The following is a 23,510-nucleotide window of genomic DNA, read 5'->3' as shown; positions in this document are numbered from 1 at the left end:
TTAACTAGACTTCCTATTTCTAGTCCATTCAAATATACCTTACACAGACATTACGGAGGTTAATTAAAACTAAGCTAACTATGCATGTTCTCTGTTTACCAGTCTTTAAAAGCACTCTATTACTTACACTTTTCTAAATTATGGGTCCCTTGGAGAACACTTTGGGTTTCCCTGGTGGAAAGCAACAGTCTACTTTCTCCTCCAAAATGTTCTCCACCATGCCCTCCTTCAGGGGATCTTCCCAACCCAGGGACTGAACCCAGGTCTCCCGTATCGCAGGTGGATTCTTTACTGTCTGAGCCACCACCACCAACAGTGTGCATCCTTGTGCAATCATGTCCATGGGGTTGCAAAGAGTCAGACACGACTAAGCATGCACATTGTTGGTGGTGGTGGTGGCTCAGACATTAAAGAATCCACCTGCAATATGGGAGACATGGGTTCAATCTCTGGGTTGGGAAGATCCCCTGAAGGAAGGCATGGTGGAGAACATTTTGGAGAAGAAAGTAGACTGTTGTCTGTCTACAGCTGGAAGAGTTGGAGAGTCATGGAAAGTGGCTGAATATGGGTATGTTGGTTTCTTCGGGGAGGGGTGAGGAAAATACTCTAAAACTGATTGTGTGTGCTGTGCTAAGTTGCTTCAGTCATGTCCGACTCTGTGTGACCCTATGGATTGTAGCCTTCGGACTCCTCTGTCCAAGGGATTCTCCAGGCAAGAGTACTAAAGTGGGTTGCCATGCCCTTCTCCAAGGATCTTCCCAGCTCAGGGATCAAACGCACAGCTCCTGCACCTCCTGCACTGCAGGTGGTTCCTTTATCACTGGGCTACCAGGGAAGCCCTAAAACTGAGTACGGTGACAGTTAAAAATCTCTAAAAATATACTACACTTAATTCTACTCTTTAAATGGTGAACTGTATAATGCATCAAGTATATTTCAATTGGCTGTTGTATTAAAAGAAGTTGATGAGATATAATAAAAGTTATGGATTCCACAGAAAAAGGACATCACTATGACCCACTAGAAATTATAAATAAAATAGAAAATTAAAAACTGAAAAGGAATTACAGTTTAATCCAAACTAAATTTTGGTCTCAAAATACCTGCTTATAGGATGTCAGTACAGAAGCTATTTTGAGGTCATAATGAAATATGCAATGGTCTCTAAAGATGAAAATTTTAAAGAGAAGAAAACTAAGATTTAGTTCTGATTTCTCTTAACTTACTAATCAGGATTTTTAACCAGTGCTGTAGATACCCTGAAATATAGTTTAATATTTGAGATGAACATACAAGATAACTCATACATACTTTAAAAATGATTGGGTAATACCAGATAACTGCACATCATATAATTTTAAATCTTCCAGAGATAAAATATAACTTACTTGATGAATAACATTTCAATTAAATTTTATGTCCACAAAAAGTAATGCATATTAGTCACATAATTAGTAATTATTATTGCCTAAGAAATAATTTACATCATGTTATATAAAAGCATATTTAATAAGACAGAAATCAGTTACCAATACGCTATTTTAACATAGACTGAAATACTGTACCTTGTAGCTCCCAGACTTTCAAAGGCATCATTTCTTTATTACTCTCAATCAGGTATTTTTGGAATATTGTCAGATTATCTCTAAGATCTGAATATCTTTCTCTGTATTAGAATATTAAGTAATGTTAATTATCATCACATATTATAAACCACTATTATACAAGCAGTATATTTTTGAAATTATCTCTTCCTAATACTTAAACACAAACTAATGGTTCAAGATAATAATAATGATGCAGTTATAGTGACAGAATTTAAAAATACAGAAGGGGACATGCATGTCTTCTTTTTTTCAATGTATAAAACAAAACAAAATATGGAGATATATACTGTCATTTGTTAACATTACCTGTAAGGGATCCAAGGATGAGGACAGAATTATTAGTTTTTATGTTATACATGTTGTCTTTAACATTTTATAAATTGCAAGTCTGGCTTTTATAATTAAAAACAAACATTATTTTATAAAGAAAGACATCAATGCGTCCCATAAAATTTTAGCTTATTTCTGAAAAGTTCCATCTTCGAAACTTATAAAGAAAATTTAAATAAGATAATTTTGCCCAATTAAACATACCTACATATTACAATTTGCTGATCATGATTCATTGGATCATGGAAAAAGCAAGAGAGTTTCAGAAAAACACCTACTTCTGCTTTATTGACCATGCCAAAGCCTTTGACTGTGTGGATCACAATAAAATGTGCAAAATTCTTAAAGAGATGGGAATACCAGACCACCTGACTTGTATCCTGAGAAATCTATATTCAGTTCGAGAAGCAACAGTTAGAACTGGACATGGAACAACAGACTGGTTCCAAATCAGGAAAAAAGTACGTCAAGGCTAATATATTTGCACTCTGATTATTTAACTTATATGCAGAGTACATCATGCAAAATGTTGGGCTGGATGAAGCACAAGCTAGAATCAAGATTGCCGGGAGAAATGTCAACAACCTCAGATATGCAGATGACACCACCCTTATGGCAGAAAGCAAAGAAGAACTAAAGAGCCTCTTGATGAAAATGAAAGAGGAAAAGTGAAAAAGTTGGCTTAAAACTCAACATTCAGAAAACTAAGATCATGGCATCTGGTCCCACAACTTCATGGCAAATAGATGGGGCAACAGTGGAAACAGTGACAGACTTTATTTTTTGGGGCTCCAAAATCACTGCAGATGATGACTACAGCCATGAAATTAAAAGACGCTTACTCCTTGGAAGGAAAGTTATGACCAACCTAGATAGCATATTCAAAAGCAGAGACATTACTTTGCCAACAAAGATCCGTCTAGTCCAAGCTATGGTTTTTCCAGTAGTCATGTATGGATGTGAGAGTTGGACTATAAAGAAAGCTGAGCACCGAAGAATTGATGTTTTTGAACTGTGGTATAGGAGAAGACTCCTGAAGAGTCCCTTGGACAGCAAGAGATCCTACCAGTCCATCCTAAAGGAAATCAGTCCTGAATATTCATTGGAAGGACTGATGCTGAAGCTGCAACTCCAATACTTTGGCCACCTGATGCGAAGAACTGACTCTTTTGAAAAGACCATGATGCTGGGAAAGATTGAAGGCGTGCAGAGAAGGGGATAACAAAGGATGAAATGGTTGGATGGCATCACTGACTCAGTGGACATGGGTTTGGGTTTGGGTGGACTCCGGGAGTTGATGATGGACAGGGAGGCCTGGCGTGCTGCGGTTCATGGGGTTGCAAAGAGTGGGACATGACTGAGCGACTGAACTGAACTGAGGTATTCTTAAAGACTGACAAATAATAATGCAGAAGAATGGCATTTTACCATACATATAATAAAAATTATCATCTTATTCTCCAATCTCTCATGAACTCAACACATAGTACCACTTCCTATGATTAGAGAGAATTCTTTTTTTAAAAGTTTATCTAGCTATTGGCACAATTTATAAATAAATTTTGTATTTTCAACAGTAAGGAGAAATGAGTATTTTAAAGTGAGAGGAAAACTAAATATACAGAACATGCATACATAAATGGAGTCATCTCATAGTTAACTGTAATACATGTACTGCAATGTCCTATGTTGAAATTTTATTCCAATGTGGGACTACATTTGAAAACTAATCAAGACTGCTCTTATAGTGAAAAAGCAATAGAACTTCTTTGAAAAGAGGTTCACTATGAATTTACCACTCCTTTCACAATATTTTGTTACAGAGTAATATTAAGTTTGTAAGAGCTGTTGTGTTGCTTTTCATCTTTAATCATAAGCTTAATGATAATTTTTACTGGTAAAATTATGTATGTAATCCAGGCAAAAAGACATTATTCATACAATACATCAAAGCAAAAGCTTTTTGCTTAAAACAATTATGTAAAACCTGGATACTTCCTCTCCAAAAAAACTAATATCCCAGAGTTCCAAAGGCTTTTTGGAATACAAGCAATGTATTCCCATAAATAGTTATGTTTAAGAAAGTATGGATTCTATGATGTGAGACATAGCTGGAAATGGAATAAAAATGTTATCTACTAAATAAAAACCTTCCTTAAATCCATTTTACAAGAAGCATTAACAGGTTACAAGCATAGAATTTGTCCAGCAAACTACAGAAATGTAATTCAGTCATCTGTATAAAGCAATATAATGTCCAAAAATGTTCCCTTTGCTCTGTACAATTATCTCCTCACAGAACTGACATAAGTATCCTTTATACATATTTGTAATATTAAATAAGAACTAAAGATATTAATAAAAATGGTTCTTTATTTTTAATTAATTTTGCCTTTATAATGGAATCACAAACTTGCCCTTCTTGTTAATAAGAAAAACCACACATAAAACTAAAATTCCCATCCGTTAACATTCAGAGAGCACTCACCATCCTATTCCTTGTCTTCATTCAGTGATGCAGGAAAAGCAAAGCAGGAGAAGTTTACTTTTGGAAAGGTTACTTATATGTGTATATAAAATGAAGACCAGAAGTTAAAAGGTATTTAATATGGCAATCTTGTGACAGAAATTTAGGGAAATAAATATTTTCTCTTTTAAGACATAAAAGTGCTGATTTTTTTATGTTAAAAAGCCAATAAAAACTATGAATTGTGTAACCCATCAGAAAAGATTCTACAAATTTTTTTTTAGTTTTTGCCAGAGATAACTCTGATCATTTTAAATTTCCATTATCTCTAATCGTACTCATTGTCCTGTGGAATTAGTGATTATTTTTCAATTTTGAGCTTTTTTGCATTAACCCTGTGTTACTTTTGTAATAAAAACAGTAATATGTACATTTAGAATGTGAAAAATACGCCAACACAACATATTGAATCTATTCCTTTAAAAACAAGCTTAAGAGTATAGTAATAGTTTCATTTCTATTCAGACTTACTTTAATTTCCCAAAAAGAAATCCTTGAACTTCATTTGTTTCAGTAACATCTTCTGCAGTAGTATTAGTCACAGCTATATTTTGAAAACAAAAACATAAAATGAACATATTTCAGACTGGAAGAGGAATATGTGACAAAAAATTAGAACTCAAAATCAAATTGCATTTTTTTTTACCTTTTCTTTCATGGATCAGTCTAATGATATAAGAGTGTGCTCTCTTAGTAAACAAGCTTGAATACTAAATACTTTACAACCAGCTATATGCTCTATAGATCATTTTGTAGTCAAGCTCTATTTTATACTAGAGTGATAAACCAAGAGACTGATCCAGACTTGCCCAAAGTGTCCAAGTCCAGAGGCATGGGTTGGCCTCTGAAGGGTGGGGCGCACTGAGTGTAGCAGTGCGTGCATGGGACCTTTTGAAGGAGGTCACCATTATCTTCATTACCTTCACCATAGTTTGGTCACAGGTAAATAACAAGGGTGTTTATTGGAAGGACTGATGGTGAAGCTGAAACTCCAATACTTTGGCCACCTCACGTGAAGAGCTGACTCATTGGAAAAGACCCTGATGCTGAGACGGATTTGGGGCAGGAGGAGAAGAGGAAAACAGAGGATGAGATGGCTGGATTGCATCACTGACTCGATGGATATGAGTTTGGGTGAACTCCAGGAGTTGGTGATGGACAGGGAATCCTGGCGTGCTGTGATTCATGGGGTCGAAAAGAGTTGGACGTGACTGAGTGACTGAACTGAACTGAAATAACAAGGAGGGAACACAGCCCCACCCATCAACAGAAAATTGGATTAAAGATTTACTGAACAAGGCCCCACCCATCAGAACAAGACCCAATTTCCACTTCAGTCAGTCTCTCCCATCAGGAAGCTTCCATAAGCCTCTTACCCTTCTCCATCAGAGCAGACAGACTGAAAACTACAAGCACAGAAAACTAACCAATCTGATCACATGGACCAGAGCCTTGTCTAACTCAAGGAAATTATGAGCCATGCCATTTAGGGCCACCCAAGATGAACAGGTCATAGTGGAGAGTTCTGACAAAACGTGGTCCACTGGACAAGGGAATGGCAAACCATTTCAGTATTCTTGCCTCGAGAACCCCATGAACAGTATGAAAAGGCAAAAAAATAGGACACTGAAACATGAACTCCCCAGGTCAGTAGGTGCCTAATATGCTACTGGCGAACAGTGGAGAAATAACTTCAGAAAGAATGAAGAGACAGAGCCAAGGCAAAAACACCACCCAGTTGTGAATGTGTCTGGTGACAGAAGTAAAGTCTGATGCTATAAAGAGCAATACTGCATAGGAACCTGGAATGTTAGGTCCATGAATCAAGACAAATTGGAAGTGGTCAAACAGGAGATGGCAAGAATGAACATCGACATTTTAGGAAGCAGAGAACTAAAATGGACTGGAATAGGTGAATTTAACTGAGTTCAGTTCAGTTCATTCGCTCAGTCGTGTCCAACTTTTTGTGACCCCATGAACCGTAGCACGCCAGGCCTCCCTGTCCATCACCAACTCCTGGAGTCCACCCAAACCCATGTCCATTGAGTAGGTGATGCCATCCAACCATCTTATCTTCTGTCATCCCCTTCTCCTCCTGCTCTCAATCTTTCCCAGCATCAGAGTCTTTTCAAATGAGTCAGCTCTCTGCATCAGATGGCCAAAGTTTTGGAGTTTCAGCTTCAACGTCAGTCCTTCCAATGAAAACCCAGGACTCATCTCCTTTAGGATGGACTGGTTGGATCTCCTTGCAGTCCAAGGGACTCTCAAGAGTCTTCTCTAACACCACAGTTCAAAAGCATCAGCTCTTTGGCGCTCAGCTTTCTTTATAGTCCAACTCTAACACGCTCACACGACTGCTTGAAAAACCATAGCCTTGACTAGACGGACCTTTGTTGGCAAAGTAATGTCTCTGCTTTTTAATACGCTGTCTAGGTTGGTCATAACTTTCCTTCCAAGGAGTAAGCGTCTTTAATTTCATGGCTGCAATCACCATCTGCAGTGATTTTGGAGCCCAGAAAAATACAGTCACTGTTTCTCCATCTATTTGCCATGAACTGACGGGACCAGATGCCATGATCTTAGTTTTCTGAATGTTGAGCTTTAAGCCAACTTTTTCTCTCTCCTCTTTCACTTTCATCAAGAGGCTCTTTAGTTCTTCTTCAATTTCTGCCATAAGGGTGGTGTTATCTGCATATCTGAGGTTATTGATATTTCTCCCGGCAATCTTGATTCCAGCTTGTGCTTCCTCCAGCTCAACATTTCTCATGATGTACTCTGCCTATAAGTTAAGCAGGGTAACAATATATAGCCTTGGCGTACTCCTTTTCCTATTTGGAACCAGTCTGTTGTTTCATGTCCAGTTCTGTTGTCTCCTGACCTGCATACAGGTTTCTCAAGAGGCAGGCCAGGTGGTCTGGTATTCCCATCTCTTTCAGAATTTTCCACAGTTTACTGTGATCCACACAGTCAAAGGTTTTGGCATAGTCAATAAAGCAGAAATAGATGACTTTCTGGAACTCTCTTCCTTTTTCCATGATCCAGCGGATGTTGGCAACTTGATCTCTAGTTCCTCTGCATTTTCTAAATCCAGCTTGAACATTTGGAAATTCATTGTTCACATATTGCTGAAGCCTGGCTTGGAGAATTTGAGCATTACTTTACTAGCGTGTGAGATGAGTGCAATTGTGCGGTAGTTTGAGCATTCTTTGGCATTGCCTTTCTTTGGGATTGGAATGAAAACTGACCTTTTCTGGTCCTGTGGCCACTGCTGAGTTTTCCAAATTTGCTGGCATATTGAGTGCAGCACTTTCACAGCATCATCTTTTAGGATTTGAAATAGCTCAACTGGAATTCCATCTCCTCCACTAGCTTTTTTCGTAGTTATACTTCCTAAGACCCACTTGACTTCACATTTCAGGATGTCTGGCTCTAGGTGAGTGATCACACCATCATGACTGTCTGGGTCATGAAGTTTTCTTTTGTATAGTTCTTCAGTGTACTGTTGCCACCTCTTAATAACTCAGATTAACATTATATCTACTACTATGGGCAAGAATGCCTTTGAAGAAATGGAGTAGCCATTATAGTCAAGCAAAGAGTCCAAAATGCAGTACTTGGATGCAATCTCAAAAATGACAGAATGATCTCTGTTCATTTCCAAGGCAAGCCATTCACTATCACGGTAATCCAAGTCTATGCAGATGACACCACCTTTAAGGCAGAAAGTGAAGAAGAACTAAAGAGCCTCTTGATGAAAGTGAAACAGCAGAGTGAAAAAGTTGGCTTAAAGCTCAACATTCAGAAAACTAAGATCATGGCTTCTGGTAGAATCACCTCACGGCAAATAGATGGGGAAAGAGTGGAAACAGCAGATTTAATTTTTTCAGGCTCTAAAATCACAGCACATGGTGACTGCAGCCATGAAATTAAAAGATGCTTACTCTGTGGAAGGAAAGTTATGACCAACCTAGACAGCATAGTCAAAAGCAGAGACATTACTTTGCCAACAAAGGTCCATCTAGTCAAAGCAATGGTTTTACCAGTAGTCATGTATGGATGTGAGAGTTGGACTATAAAGAAAGCTGAATGCCGAAGAATTGATGCTTTTGAACTGTGGTGTTGGAGAAGACTCTTGAGAGTCCCTTGGACTACCAGGAGATCCAACCAGTCCATCTTAAAGGAGATCAGTCCTGAGTGTTCATTGAAAGACTGATGTTGAAGCTGAAACTCCAATTCTTTGGCCACCTGATGCAAAGAGCTGACTCATTTGAAAAAACCCTAATGCTGGGAAAGATTGGAGGTGGGAGGAGAAGGGGACAAAAGAGGATGAGATGGTTGGATGGCATCACCGACTCAATGAACGTGAGTTTGAGTAAACTCCGGGAGTTGATGATGGACAGGGAGGCCTGGCGTGCTGCGGTCCATGGGGTCACAAAGAGTCAGACATGACTGGGAGACTGAACTGGACTGAACTGATATCCTGACCAGTAATGTTGAAGAAGCTGAAGCTGAACGGTTCTATGAAGACCTACAAGACGTTCTAGAACTAACAACCAAAAAAGATGTCCTTTTCATTATAGCAGACTGGAATGCAAAAGTAGGAAGTCAAGAAACAGCTGGAGTAACAGGCAAATTTGGCCTTAGGGTACAGAAAGAAGCAGGGCAAAGGCTAACAGAGTTTTGCCAAGAGAACACACTGGTCATAGCAAACACCCTCTTCCAACAACACAAGAGAAGACTCTACACATGGACATCCCCAGATGGTTAATACCAAAAATCAGATCAATTATATTCTTTGTAGCCAAAGATGGAGAACTTCTATAAAGTCAGCAAAAACAAGACCAGGAGCTGACTATAGCATTGACCATGAACTCCTTATTGCCAAATTCAGACTTAAACTGAAGAAAGTAGGGAAAACCATTAGATGATTCAGGTATGACCTAAATCAAATCCCTTACAATTATACAGTGGAAATGACAAATAGATTCAAGGGATTAGATCTGATAGAGTGCTTGAAGAACTATGGATGGAGGTTTGTGACGCTGTAGAGCAGGCAGTGATCAAGACCATCCCCAGGAAACAGAAATGTCTAAAGGCAAAATGGTTGTCTGAAGAGGCCTTACAAATAGCTATAAAAAGAAGAGAAGCAAAAGGCAAAGAGAAAAGAAAAGATACATCCATTTGAATGCAGAGTTCCACAGAATAGCAAGGAGAGATAAGAAAGCCTTCCTCAGTGATCAATGCAAAGAAATAGAGGAAAACAATAGAATGGGAAAGGCTAGAGATCTCTTCAAGAAAACCAGAGATACCAAGAGAACATTTCATGCAAAGATGGGCACAATAAAGGACAGAAATGGTAGGGACCTAACAGAAGCAGAAGATATTAAGAAGAGGTGGCAAGAAGAACAAAAATCTTTATGATCCAAATAAACACAATGGTGTGATCACTCACCTAGAGCCAGACATCCTGGGATGGGAAGTCAAGTGGGATTTAGGAAGCCTCACTACAAACAAAGCTAGTGGAGGTGGCTGAATTCCAGTTTACCTATTTCAAATCCTAAAACATGATGTTGTGAAAATGCCACACTCAATATGCCAGCAAATTTGGAAAACTCAGCAGTGGCCACAGGACTGGAAAAGGTCAGTTTTCATTCCAATCCCAAAGAAAGGCAATGCCAAAGAATGCTCAAACTACCGCACAATTGCACTCATCTCACACGCTAGTAAAGTAATGCTCAAAATTCTCCAAGTCAAATTGAACAGTATGTGAACCGTAAACTTCCAGATAGATGTTCAAGCTGGTTTTAGAAAAGGCAGAGGAACCAGAGGTCAAATCCCAACATCTGTTGGATCATTGAAAAAGTGAGAGAGTTCCAGAAAAACATTTACTTCTGCTTTATTGACTATTCCAAAGGCTTTGACTGTGTGGATCACAAAAGACTGTGGAAAATTCTGAAAGTGATGGGAATACCAGACCACCTGAGCTGCCTCTTGAGAAACCTGTATGCAGGTCAGGAAGCAACAGTTAGAACTGGACATGGAACAACAGACTGGTTCCAAACAGGGAAAGGAGTACATCAAGGCTGTATATTGTCACCCTGCTGATTTAACTTGTATGCAGAGTACATCATGAGAAATGCTGGACTTGATGAAGCACAAGCTGGAAGCAACATTCCTGCAAGAAATATCAATAACCTCAGATATGCAGATGACACCACCCTTATGGCAGAAAGTGAAGAACTAAAGAGCCTCTTGAGAGAAGAGTGAAAAAGTTGGCTTAAAACTCAACATTCAGAAAACTAAGATCATGGTCTGGTCCCATCACTTCATGGGAAATAGATGGGGAAACAGTGGAAAGTGACACTTTATTTTTGGGGGCTCTAAAATCACTGCAGAAGGTGACTGCAGCCATGCAATTAAAAGATGCTTACTCCTTGGAAGAAAAGTTATGACCAAGCTAGACAGCATATTAAAAAGCAGAGACATTACTTTGCCAACAAAGGTTCATCTAGTCAAAGCTATGGTTTTTCCCATAGTCATGTATGGATGTGAGAGTTGGACTATAAAGAAAGCTGAGCATTGAAGAATTGATGCTTTTGAACTGTGGTGTTGGAGAAGACTCCTGAGAGTCCCTTGGACTGCAATGAGATCCAACCAGTCCATCGTAAAGGAAATCCGTCCTGAATATTCATTTGAAGGACTGATGCTGAAGCTGAAACTCCAATATTTTGGCCACCTGATGCGAAGAACTGACTCTCTGGAAAAGACCCTGATGCTGGGAAGACTGAAGACATGATGAGAGAGGGACGACAGAGGAGAAGATGGTTGGATAGCATCACCGACTCAATGGACATGAGTTTGAGTAAACTCCAAGAGTTGGTGAGGGACAGAGAGGCTTGGTGTGCTGCAGTACATGGGGTCGCAAAGTGTCAGACTCTAATGAGCAATTGAACTAGAGTGAACTGATAAACCAAGAAGTCTGCAAGAAACCCTGGGCTTATTCTTATGCCAACAAGAAATCTAAACCCTAAAACATACAGGAGTTTTCACATATTTCTGACACCTTCAGACATAATCATGAAACCTTTAGATAGACACCAAAACTCATGGTCTCAAAGGATAAAGATATATTTTATATTCATTTCCTTTCCCCTCTCCTTTACTTACCAAATTGTTATAGTATACAGTGTAGTAAGGGTGTGTTTGAGGGTACTTCAGGTTGTAAGAATCTGTGACCTTTTACAGCAAGGGGCTATGTTCCATCAGAGGGCATAAAGTACACTTCTCCGTTCTTATTCGTCTGAGAGTCTGGACTTCTAAGACCACAACTAAAAACCCTGGAATGCTTTAATCAGGTAAACATTACTGACTGCCTTCTATAATGCCCACTGCCTGCCAGATAGACACCAGGAGGAGACATGCAAAAGACACAAACCTTACTGGGTGGTAAATGAGAGAGACAAATAGACAGCTTTAACAGACTGTTTAAAACTTTTCCAAAAGGAAGGACAAAACATATGGAATACAGAAAATGGAAAAATCCTCCTCTGACAGAGCAGGAACATAGGCAGCCATCTCAGAGGTACTGACAGAGACATACAATTCTTAAAAGATGAGCAGGCCTCAGACAAGTAAGAGGTGAAAGGAAGGTTTCAGACAGAGGAACAGCATATGCTAAGGGATGAAAGTACTCCAGAGGTCATAAAGCCTTGGCACAGAGCAATACATGGACCCATCCAGGAAACAGAAAATTGTTCTGTATAGTAGTGCAGTGTTACAGGACCACAGGGTACAAATGAGAGGTCTGAGAGGCAGTAAGAAGGCAGAAAGAGGCCAAGCTGTGGAAAGCTCCATTGTATAATAGGACTTTAATTTATGAGGAGGTTACAAGGAACCACTAGGGTTACTTAGTTATTTAGGTAACTAAGGGTTTTTAATTGGTAGAATCACAAAGTCAGAAGTTCTGATTGAACACAGGAAGTTCAATCAGAAAGTACTGTGGAGAACAGATGGATTATTCTCTTTTGGAGATAAGAGGATTAAGGGTCCTGAAGAGAAGGTCAGTTGGAAGACTGATAGTCATAAGCAGAGGGGGGAAAAAAGAAGTGAACTAAAGGAGTGGCAAGTAGAATGGAGAGAAGATATATTCCAAATATATGATAAAAGTTAACCTGCAGTTTGTAATATAGGTAATATATGTAATCACATGACTTTTTAAAATTGTTTTATTGTTGAATATCACATGACTTTTTAAAGAAACTTCTACAAGCCTAAGGACAGTTAGAAAATGCCTATGCTACTACCATGACTGTTAAATAAGATGTGTGTGTGCATGTGCGTGTTGAGTCACTTCAGTCGTGTCCGACTCTTTGCAATCCTATGGACCGCAGGCCGCCAGCCTCCTCTGTCCACGGGATTCTCCATTCAAGAGTACTGGAGTGGGTTGTCATGCTCTCCTCCAGGGGATCTTCCTGACCCAGGGATTGAACCCAAGTCTCTTATGTCTCCTGTTCTGTCAGACAGATTCTTTACCAGTGGGAAGCACTAAACAAGACACTAAATTATAAAGCACTGTAGAGCAATATACAAGCTATATGGAAATATAAAAAATCTGGGTATTACTATTTCTGCTATACTTTTTCAGCAACCAGCAGGATTTCAATTGCAATAATACAGATGTTGATCTGTAGCACACTCAGTAGGAGGGACTAGAGCTAAGCTGTAATCAGAACAAGGCCTCTAGGACCAGAGCTTGAATAGAAAAACAAAGCGGAAGCAGAAGCAGCATCAGAGAGCATGTAACAGAATGAATTAGAAATTCTTAACCAAGAATCAGGTATAAATACATTTCCAATGAGCCAGGTAATAAAAGATTTCCATAAGAATCCGAAAAATTCTTTACCGTTTTTAGATCTCCAGATTCTTTCATCTAGAGCATGCACTCAGTACACAGAACATAGATACTGGATTGGTAGATTGCAGATCTAATCAATCTAACCAAATATTCACAGGACTTTCCCATCCCATTTCAAAACAAAAACACAATACAAAACTAACTTTATTAAAAATAAATACTTCAGACCAAGCTTTGTAAAGCAGTGCTACCAGTGAGTTTCAGGTTTACCATGACACAACCCCTTTAGATCCACCATCTTTGCCCCCAGGGGATGATTAGGTACATCACAGGCCAGTCTGAACTGGGTGAGCCCCCTCGTAGTCATAAGCAGCCTCATCTATTGCTTCTACAAATCCTATATGTAGTATCAATTTTTATATGTTGCTGAAAATGACTGGGAAGCCATTGAATATAACCAAAATAATATGCTACTTCCAATTTTTGAAATTTCTGAGAGCATAATAACATGAAATACATTTTAGTTTAAAATTAAATTGCCTCCAGCCTCAAATTAACATGTGTAGGATTAAATGATAGTATGTAACCCTCCAAATTTTTTCTACACAAACAGAGAGAATAAACTTACTTTTGACTTGAGTATCATCCAATGCTTTGTATTCTGTACTCTTAATCGCTAGCTCCACACCATAGCCAGATAAATACATTTTCTGTGAGGATGGTTTCTGTTCAAACACATTTTTTTTTTTAAAAGAAAGAAAATATTTTGTCAAACACCTGCTTTTGAATTCAGAATGACTGTGTGTTAGGACATGAGGGTAAATCATTAATACTGAAGTTTTTAATCACTGTGAAATACTGCTATTCAGGGGATATTTATATTCTCTTTAGAGATAGTCTATCAAGGAACTAGAAACTTATTGATGACCACTTCTTTACTTTCTAAAACCTCTGTCATGACACTAATGTTTTAATTACTCTTACAATGAAAAAAGTATCTGATCTTTTTCTGTTATACCATGATAATTTTGCCATCTTTCCCATGAGTTAATTAACAGAGGATCCAATACAAGTGACTTTCAACAAAACTGTACTCTTTGGGGAGAACTACACAACATTTCCTAAACCAGTAAGTGCTTTCATTTGCTAGTTGTCTGTATGGAGGGCAACTAGAGTGTCCCCAAAAGCAAATACTGGAAAGTAGAGGCAAAAGAAACAAAAAAACTCAGTGCCTTGAGCAACCTATTCAGTTCTTTCTTCATGTTTCTCGATGATTAAAATATACCAAATGCCACAGATTAGCACCTATCCTTGCAGTGAGAGGTCACAATTTGCCTAAAACTGAGTTGTCTGAAGTATTTGTGATCAGAATTTGGTACCTTACTTTCTTTCACCTTATATATTAAGGGCAAACATAAAATGTACTTCTAGAAATTACCATAAGAAAAAAAAGTCATTTTTTTTAAAAAAGTAAGCAACCTGGATGAATACATGTAAACTTTAGAAGATGTCTAAGGTTCTTTCTGGCTTCTAGACTGAATTCTTATCAGTTGTGCTATAATCATTACCATTTGGCATATTTTTCCATGGGTTAGAAAACCTATTTAAGCTAGTACTTAGCAAACTCCTGTGAAGATGGACTGATGTTGAAGCTGAAACTCCATACTCTGGCCGCCTCATGCAAAGAGTTGACTCATTGGGAAAGACCCTAATGCTGGGAAGGATTGGGGGCAGGAGGAGAAGGAGGAGACGGAGGATTAGATGGCTGGATGGCATCACCGACTTGATGGATATGGGTTTGGGTAGACTCCAGAGTTGGTGATGGACAGGGAGGCCTTGAGTGCTGCGATTCATGGGGTCGCAAAGAGTCGGACACGACTGAGCAACTGAACTGAACTATGAAGATGTTATGCCTTGGGCTTAACTACGATCTGGATGAGGGCAGTTTTCCAATCCTACACATGACAGAGGAAGAGGCAGACACCAAATGGAAAAGAAATCTTAATAGTATACTACTCTTTTAACTCTTCTTTCCTCCCTAAACTTCCCCCCAAGTCTTAAAAATAAGTAAGTATATAACCTGAGTGACTATTCCTGGACTGTTTTATTTTTAAATAAGATGATGTAAGAATTAGCTTCAGATATGCAGAAAGTGTTTAACATTGCTGCCCACACTAAAATTTAATTTGCTAATTTCTCAGGCATATGCTATAATAAAAGATAGCATAAGAAAACTGGGTTGTTTATAATTATAGTAATCTGGAAAAGTTTAAAGTCTTTTAAAGAGTTTTCAATTTCATACAGCTCAATTTAAAAATACATTTTGACTGTCCACTCAAAAGACAATTAGTTGGTGGCTATGCTCTAAATTCACATATCTTGTTATAGTTCATGAAAGAAACGCAATTTCACATAACCAATTTCTATCATCAGTTCTGGAACAGTATTAGCTCCTCAGTAATAAAGATAAATGGTCATTAATTTCATATTTACTTTCTCTATTTGAAAATGCATTAATATAAAAATCTGAATTGTAGTTTAATAACTTTGGATTTGCAAACCAAAAATTCTCACAAGCTAAATCAACTGTTGAGAGGAATCTTTCTTAATCATCTTATTTCTTCTTTCCCTACAAAAAAGGCATCTGTTCAAAAGGCAGCGTGAATAACTCTGTTTTTATTAGAATTACATGTTGACTAGATTTACAGTATAATTATTTTGGATGCACAATATGTAATTAATTAAATAGGTTATAATTTGATGCTACAAAGTACCCAGATAACTGTTGAGTATGCTTTCACAGAAGTATATTTAATGGTCACATTCTCCAAAGAACAGCCTGGGACACTGATTCTTAATAGATGAAAATGCCACCCAGCAGGAGCATATTAAAATCACTTGGGGACTTCTTTAAAAAAGATAAACATATACTGTAATCTCATATTCTTTTTCTGATATAACTGACATATAACATTGTATTAGTTTACAGTGTACAATAAATATAATGATTTGATATCAAATCAAATCAAACCTTTGAACAACATAGGTTTGAACTGTGTAAAGTGCAATGATCGAATTATACATGGATTTTTTTTCCAATTGTAAACTACACTATTACATAATCCTTGGTTGGTTGAACCTGCAGATTCTGAACCATGGATACAGAGGAATTGTATATTAATACTTAGCATGAATATTTTGGGAAGTGCAAATTAAAACACTCTTTCCATGTTTGGAATATAGAAGTAAAAAAGAAAAGTCCTTCTAAGAGCCATTTTAGTGTATGAGGTGAGAGTTTGGTTGTATGTGTGTGTTGGTGGGGGGTGGAGGTGTTAAATAAAATTTGACATAGCATAGTAATACGTTTTATGAAGTCATTAAAAATAGAATAATGTGGTAGAGTGTGATAGCAGTGAGAGTCGGGAGAGTGGGGGATAATACTACACATTTGATCTGAAACTTGAATAAGTAAGCACCCTTTCAAACAGATTGGTTTGAGAGCATTCCTGTACAATGCTTAGCACAATGAACTAATATATACTATCAATATATCAAGTTAGATTTCCTCATTATGGATACATTTTAATTAAAAATAACTATGTTTATTAGTCCTACCAAATATTATGCATCCTATTGTTGTATGGTTTTGTTTTTTATCCAAGTTGTAAATCTGTTCCAGATATACATATGATAAGGGAAAGAAACATAAACAGGATACTTTCCAGAAAAGACACAGAATCCCAATATATTTTTCCACATAAAATTCACATTTGATAGTTGTGTTATCAGATATAAGTATTCTAGAAGTTATTATGTAAAATCTAGTAGAGAAATTATAAAAAGTAGTTATAAAAAAGTTTTTATAGCCAAAGTAATCTTGAATAAAGCAAGCATGTACCTGAATGTAATGCCGAAGAACATAAAGAATTTCCCCATTTTGAGCTTTTTCAGACAACACTGCGTGAAATTTACGAAATGCTCTTGTACCCATTTCTGCATAGAGAATAATCACTGGTAAATTCTCTTTGTCTGTGGGAAATTTGTGATCTCCTTTAAACAGATATGGTCTGGGCCTAAAATGAAAACAAAACACAAACAAGAACTGAAAGTAAAGAGCATATGAGAAATAAATCATGAAACCAAAAAGTGATGCCTCTAATCTGCCAGTTGGTCATCTTCCAAGCGGCAGACCAGATAGGTAGGCCACTGGCAACAGCCCAGGGTCAGTAAAAATGCAGCAAGTTTCATTAGAGGTCAAGGATTCTTCAGGGATAAGAGAACTGCCTTGAATCCTGCCCATCTGCTTTTGGTTTTACATAGATGCAGCCTGGATGAGGGCTTCCCAGTTGGCATCAGTGGTAAAGAACTAGCCTCCCAATGCAGGAAATATAAGAGATGCAGGTTCAATCCCTGGGTCAGGACAATACATAAGAGAAGCAGGTTCAATACCTGGGTCAGGAAGATGCCCTGGAAGAGGGCGTGGCAACCCACTTCAGTATTCTTGCCTGGAGAATCCCATGGACAGAGGAGCCTGGCGGGCTACAGTCCATGGGGTCGCAGAGTCAGACATGACTGACACAACTTAGCACACACAGAGCCTGGATGGACAGCAGCAGAAACCCTAAGACACCATCAACTTCAAACTGAGCTGAATGTATCAATAACTTGATGCAAGCCTTAAGGGAATAACAGAACTGACGGCCCCACTGAGTCAGAAATTTTACTTCAGGTAAGGGACTGGGGCATGTGCTTTGTCCCAAAGGAGAACCACTGCCCCTTTACCATGTAACCCTAAGATCACAAAAGGTCAAAGCAACAGTGCTCTTGAATATACTGTTTCCAGTTGACCAGAAACAATTGCTGGGTCCCTTCCACCCTATTAGTCATTGAATCCTAGTTGACTTAGGCCAAAATGTAAACATCAGATAGTAGAGTTACAAGGCTTCCTGAGTCAGGAGTTCAGTTTCAACTAAAGCTTAGCAGTAGTTATCTTTTTAAAAGGGGGTGTACTTGATGGCTGAGTCAGGCAGGTGGTGCTGTTGTACTCAGAAACTGCATTCCTGTGCACTCAGGCAGCCATTCAGTCTGTAACTGAAGTTGTGATTTCCTCTTCTCCTGGGATTCTATGTTGTTTCTGTTGGACCACCTGGGAATGTACTACATGTGGTAGTCTCACGATGAGAGCGTCTCCCTCTAGACTTCATAAGCATTCACATCACTCAAAGCATATACATGTACAATACCAATACCAGTTACAGATTCAGATGTGGGAACCAAAACAGTAAAAATAAAAGTACATTGAATTGGCCTAGTGTGCATGCTAAGTCGCTTCAGTCGTGTCTGACTCTTTGCAACCCCATGGACCATAGCCCACCAAGCTCCTTCGTCCATGGCATTCTCCAGGCAAGAATACTGGAGTGGGTTGTTCTCCTCCAGAGGATCTTTCCCACTCAGGGATCCAACCTACGTCTCTTACATCTCTTGCACTGGCAGGCGGGTTCTGTATCACAGCTCCACCTGGGAAGCCCGGATTGGCCTAGAGATCATTTTAATACCCTTTCCCATTATGCGCATATTCCAAACCACATCAGTTGAGACTGGGTGCCTTTTCCTGAAGTAACAAAGACCTAAAACTCTGTATGAGGAGCTACAATAGCAGGTATCAGAAGACTGCTATCACCTAGCCAGAGGCACAGGGAGTGAAGAACAGCAAGGGGAGAGAGAGGGGAGTCTCCCAAACCCAGGGGGCCCTTGTCCTTCCTCTCCCAGAAAGCCATGTTGTCTGTCAACATTCCACCCTTGTTTCTAAAACTGTCAAGAAATGTAAAAGGGCTATGGCTTGGTTTCAGCTTACTTACAAAGTAATAAGTTGGGCTTCTGTCATGCCTCATGTCTGGCAGAAGACATGAGACTCTTGTGTCAAAGACAAAGAACTTTATTGCTCAGGACATAGCAAGCAGAATGAGCATTACACCTCCCCAAGTTTCACAACAGGGTGTGTTTAACAAAATATGGACCCAAATGGATACTACACAAACACTGGGTGTACAAGGAACACCATACCTGGGAAATCATCCTTTTATAACATGCCCACTCTTCTTTTCAAAAGCAAAATTTTGAAATTTCTTCTCAAAATTAGGAATTATGTAATTCCTCAAGGTTGCTCACTACAAACACAACCATGAAAAATGGTTCAAGTAAAAAGCAGTCCAGCTCTTGCCTTTTTTACTTGTCAGACCCAGCAAGAATATGCAGGAATTCACAAGGTCTATGGCAGGGTGCCTCTCCTAACAGCTTGATGTTAACCTTGTGTTAAATCTTATATTAATTTAGACTTAATATCTAAATATTAAATATTTAAATTTAATTTTAGTTTCCATAAGAAAATTGAAACATCAGACATCAGAAGTCAGAAACCGATAGCAATTATAAACTAAAAGTTATCAAAATTCCCTTTATGAAATGAACTAGGAAAAAAAACACATTAGGGCTGACAATTTTGGAGTCAGTCTATTAATGCTTTAGAGGAATATATAATTCCTATGCTAAATTAACTCTTACAGAATAACATGGTTGCCTAATTCACTATATGAAGTTAGAATAACATTAAAATGGGCATAGTTTAAATAACAGCTAATCTCATTAAAGTAGAAAAATGAGCCTTAATAAAAGCATAAGCAATCAACAAAAATTAACACCACACCATTAACAAAGTTTTCCCTAGCAACACAAAGAAGGTGTAATAGTTTAAAATATATTACACAATATGTCCAAAGAGAGACACTTTGAATTCATCTTAATAGGTGAAAAACAGTTCATAAAATAAAACAATTATTTCTTATTCTAAAAACAGAGAAGAGTATAAAACTTCAAAGTTTTAAAAGAAGGAGTGAACAGAAGACATATGATGTTATCCACTGAGATTTGATATAGTAAACATTTAAATTCTTTAAATTAACTAATAGATTTAACAGAATTCTAATTAAAACTCTACCCAGGTTTTTTAGGGAGTCAGTTTGACAGGAGAAAAAGGACTCTAGTGTTAGTTTGAAAGCATCAACGAGCGCAGAGCTAAGAACTTTTGGAGGGGGGAAAAAAGCAGCTATGAAGAGGAAATTGTCCTGTGAGACACTGGAATAAATTATTAAAGCAATAAATACTAACAACATAGCACTGTTACAGGAAACATAACAGTATAAAACAAACAGTTATAAAATAGATCATAGCATAAATATGATGACTATAACAACTGACTAGCACCTGAAGGGGGGAAAGATCTGACTGGATACTTGCCTTCCTATGAAAATAAATTATATATATATTAAAAGTTTAAGGTAAAATAAAAACTTTAAGAAAGCTACTGGAAAATATTAGTAAAATCTCTTACTTACTCAGGTTTGGAAAAAACTGTCTCAGTATAAAAACATACACACATAAAGGAAAAATCAGGCTACATAAAAGTTTCTGTATATTAAAATTAATATGAAATATAAGAAAATATTTGAAAGATTCCAACAAATAAGTACTAATATGAATTACTAAATATACATTACTAATATATAAATAACTCTTTCAAGATTAGAGAAACAACTTTAATACTGTTTAAAGGATAAACAATCAGGCAGTAAAACACTTACTGGTGGATACTACTCTGTAAAAATCACTACTAACTTAATAATATCCTTCTTACTTCTCATATTAATTTGCATTAAATACTTGGAAGAAGAAAAATGTTTTGAATAATGTGTTTATAAAATGGTAATTCTGTATTTTTGTTATTAATTTTTAATTTCCAAGGTACACATTCAATTTATATTTAAAGAGATATAGTCTAGATAAATGCACAGTTATGTATGTTTACAGGCATACCTCGTTTTATTGGGCTTTTTGCTTCATTTATTGCACTTCACAGACAACTGCATTAATCACTTAAAGTTTGTGGCAACTCTGTTGAACGAGTCTATGGTACTATTCTTCCAACAGCACTTGCTCACTCCCTGTCTGTGTCACATTTTTGTGATTCTCTAATTCTCGCAGTATTTCACACTCTCCTTCAGCAAAAAGATTAAGACTTGCTGAAGGCTCAGATGGTTAGCACTTTTTAGCAATAAAGTGTTTTTAAGACAAAATGTTAATCTGTGTCTTACACAAAAATGTGTAAGACACATTTTTTAGACAAAATGTCATTTGTACACTCAACAGACTATGGTTTAGCATAGACGTAACTTTCATACGCACTGGGATACCAAAAACTTCAAGTGAATTACGGCAGTATTCACTTTTTTGAGGTGGAAATGAAGCCACAATATCTTTGAGGTCTGTCTGTATTTGAAAAAAATAACTTATGTATATAAAATATCTCTCTCATGTGTTTTATGGTATTTTGGTATTCTAAAATCAAAAGCTAATCAAGACAAAATATTGAAAGTACTTATATATTTTAGAGAAGGACTTAAGACTCAGATGAATATTTAGAGCACATTCTTTTTAAACACAGTCTTAGAATATTACAATTTTTATTGCAAGAAATTTCTATTTCAACCTTCATCTCTTTTTATAAACTGCTCCTTTTACTACAGGCTATCATTAATTTACCTTGAAGTAGCCTTCTTCAGCAGCTTTTTAATCTCATTAATTTTACAGGTGTATTTCTTATGGATAACCACAAATGCAGCACAGCCTTCTGGTGGGGGCTCATCAGCTGCAATCTAAGATTTCAAAGATGACACTTAGCTACAGTAGCTGGTAATTACAATATCATTTTTAAAACTCATATATTACTTTGATTAAAATAGCTTATCAACTACTATTAAGTTATTGCTCTAATTAAAGTAAAAATACCTATACAGAGGAAGAATCTAACAATTTAACAAAATCAACTTTATAGTACGAAAATATGCTTTGAAATTATTGAAAATGTACCATTAAACTAAAATATTCTTTATAGTTAATTTCAATGGTGATTTGTCCTCATTATTTCTTTATCTCAGTTCCGTTGCTCAATTGTGTCCAACTCTTTGAGACCCCAAGGACTGCAGCACACCAGGCTTCCCTGTCCATCACCAACTCCCAGAGATTACTCAAACTCATGTCCATTGAGTCACTGATGCTATCCAACCATCTTTTCATCTGCGATCCCTTTCTCCTCCGGCCTTCAATCTTTCCCAGCATCAGGGTCTTTTCCAAGAGTCAGTTCTTCACATCACGTGGCCAAAGTATTGGAGTTTCAGCTTCAGCATCAATCCTTCCAATGAATATTCAGGACTGATTTCCTTTAGGATGAACTGGTTGGATCTCCTTGCAGTCCAAGGGACTCTCAAGAGTCTTCTCCAACTCCACAGTTCAAAAGCATCAATTCTTCTGCGCTCAGCTTTCTTTATAGTCCAACTCTCACATCCATAATTGACTACTGGAAAAACCATACCTTTGACGAGAGGGACCTCTGTTGGCACAGTAATATCTCTGCTTTTCAATATGCTATCTAGGTTGGTCATAACTTTTCTTCCAAGGAGTAAGTGTCTTTTAATTTCATGGCTGCAGTCACCATCTCCAGTGACTTTGGAGCCCCCCCAAACAAAATCTGTCACTGTTTCCATTGTTTCCCCATCGATTTGCCATGAAGTGATGGGACCAGATGCCATGATCTTAGTTTTTTGAATGTTGAGTTTTAAGTCAACTTTTTCACTTTCTTCTTTCACTTTCACCAAGAGGCTCTTGAGTTCTTCTTTGCTTTCTGCCATAAGTATGGTATTATCTGCATATCTGAGGTGGTTGACATTTCTCCCGGCAGTCTTGATTCCAGCTTGTGCTTCATCCAGTCCAGCATTTCTCATGATGTACTCTGCATACAAGTTAAACAAGCAGGGTGTCTATATATAGCCTTGACATACTCTTTTTCCTATTTGGAACCAGTCTGTTGTTCCATGTCCAGTTCTAATTGTTGCTTTCTGACCTGCATACAAAGTTCTCAAGAGGCAGGTCAGGTGTTTGGTATTCCCATCTCTTTCAGAATTTTCCACAGTTTGTTGTGATCCCCACAGTCAAAGGCTTTGGCATAGTCAATAAAGCAGAAATAGATGTTTTTCTGGAATTCTCTTGCTTTTTCAATGATGCAGCAGATGTTGGAAATTTGATCTCGGTTGCTCTGGCTTTTGTAAATTCAGCTTGAACATCTGGAAGTTCATGGTCTACC

The 23,510-nt window shown here is 37.7% G+C and overlaps 1 protein-coding gene across 2 annotated transcripts in view; it reads right to left on the bottom strand.

Annotated features, from left to right (window-relative positions):
• UGGT2 (UDP-glucose glycoprotein glucosyltransferase 2) overlaps nucleotides 1-23,510 on the bottom strand; it is a 146,323-nt gene that overhangs the window by 106,941 nt on the left and 15,872 nt on the right. For both annotated transcript variants that reach the window (XM_010831523.1, XM_010831522.1), the window contains exons 4-8: nucleotides 21,914-22,026; nucleotides 17,217-17,391; nucleotides 13,947-14,043; nucleotides 4,936-5,008; nucleotides 1,566-1,666 (exon numbers count right to left, since the gene is read on the bottom strand). In XM_010831523.1, coding sequence (XP_010829825.1) covers nucleotides 1,566-1,666; nucleotides 4,936-5,008; nucleotides 13,947-14,043; nucleotides 17,217-17,391; nucleotides 21,914-22,026 — 559 coding nt within the window. The remainder of the gene's footprint in view (nucleotides 1-1,565; nucleotides 1,667-4,935; nucleotides 5,009-13,946; nucleotides 14,044-17,216; nucleotides 17,392-21,913; nucleotides 22,027-23,510) is intronic.

This window comes from Bison bison, unplaced genomic scaffold (assembly GCF_000754665.1).
Source record: "Bison bison bison isolate TAMUID 2011002044 unplaced genomic scaffold, Bison_UMD1.0 scf7180017864527, whole genome shotgun sequence".
NCBI classification, from domain to species: domain Eukaryota; kingdom Metazoa; phylum Chordata; class Mammalia; order Artiodactyla; family Bovidae; genus Bison; species Bison bison.
This window is presented reverse-complemented; position numbering and strand designations above follow the sequence as displayed.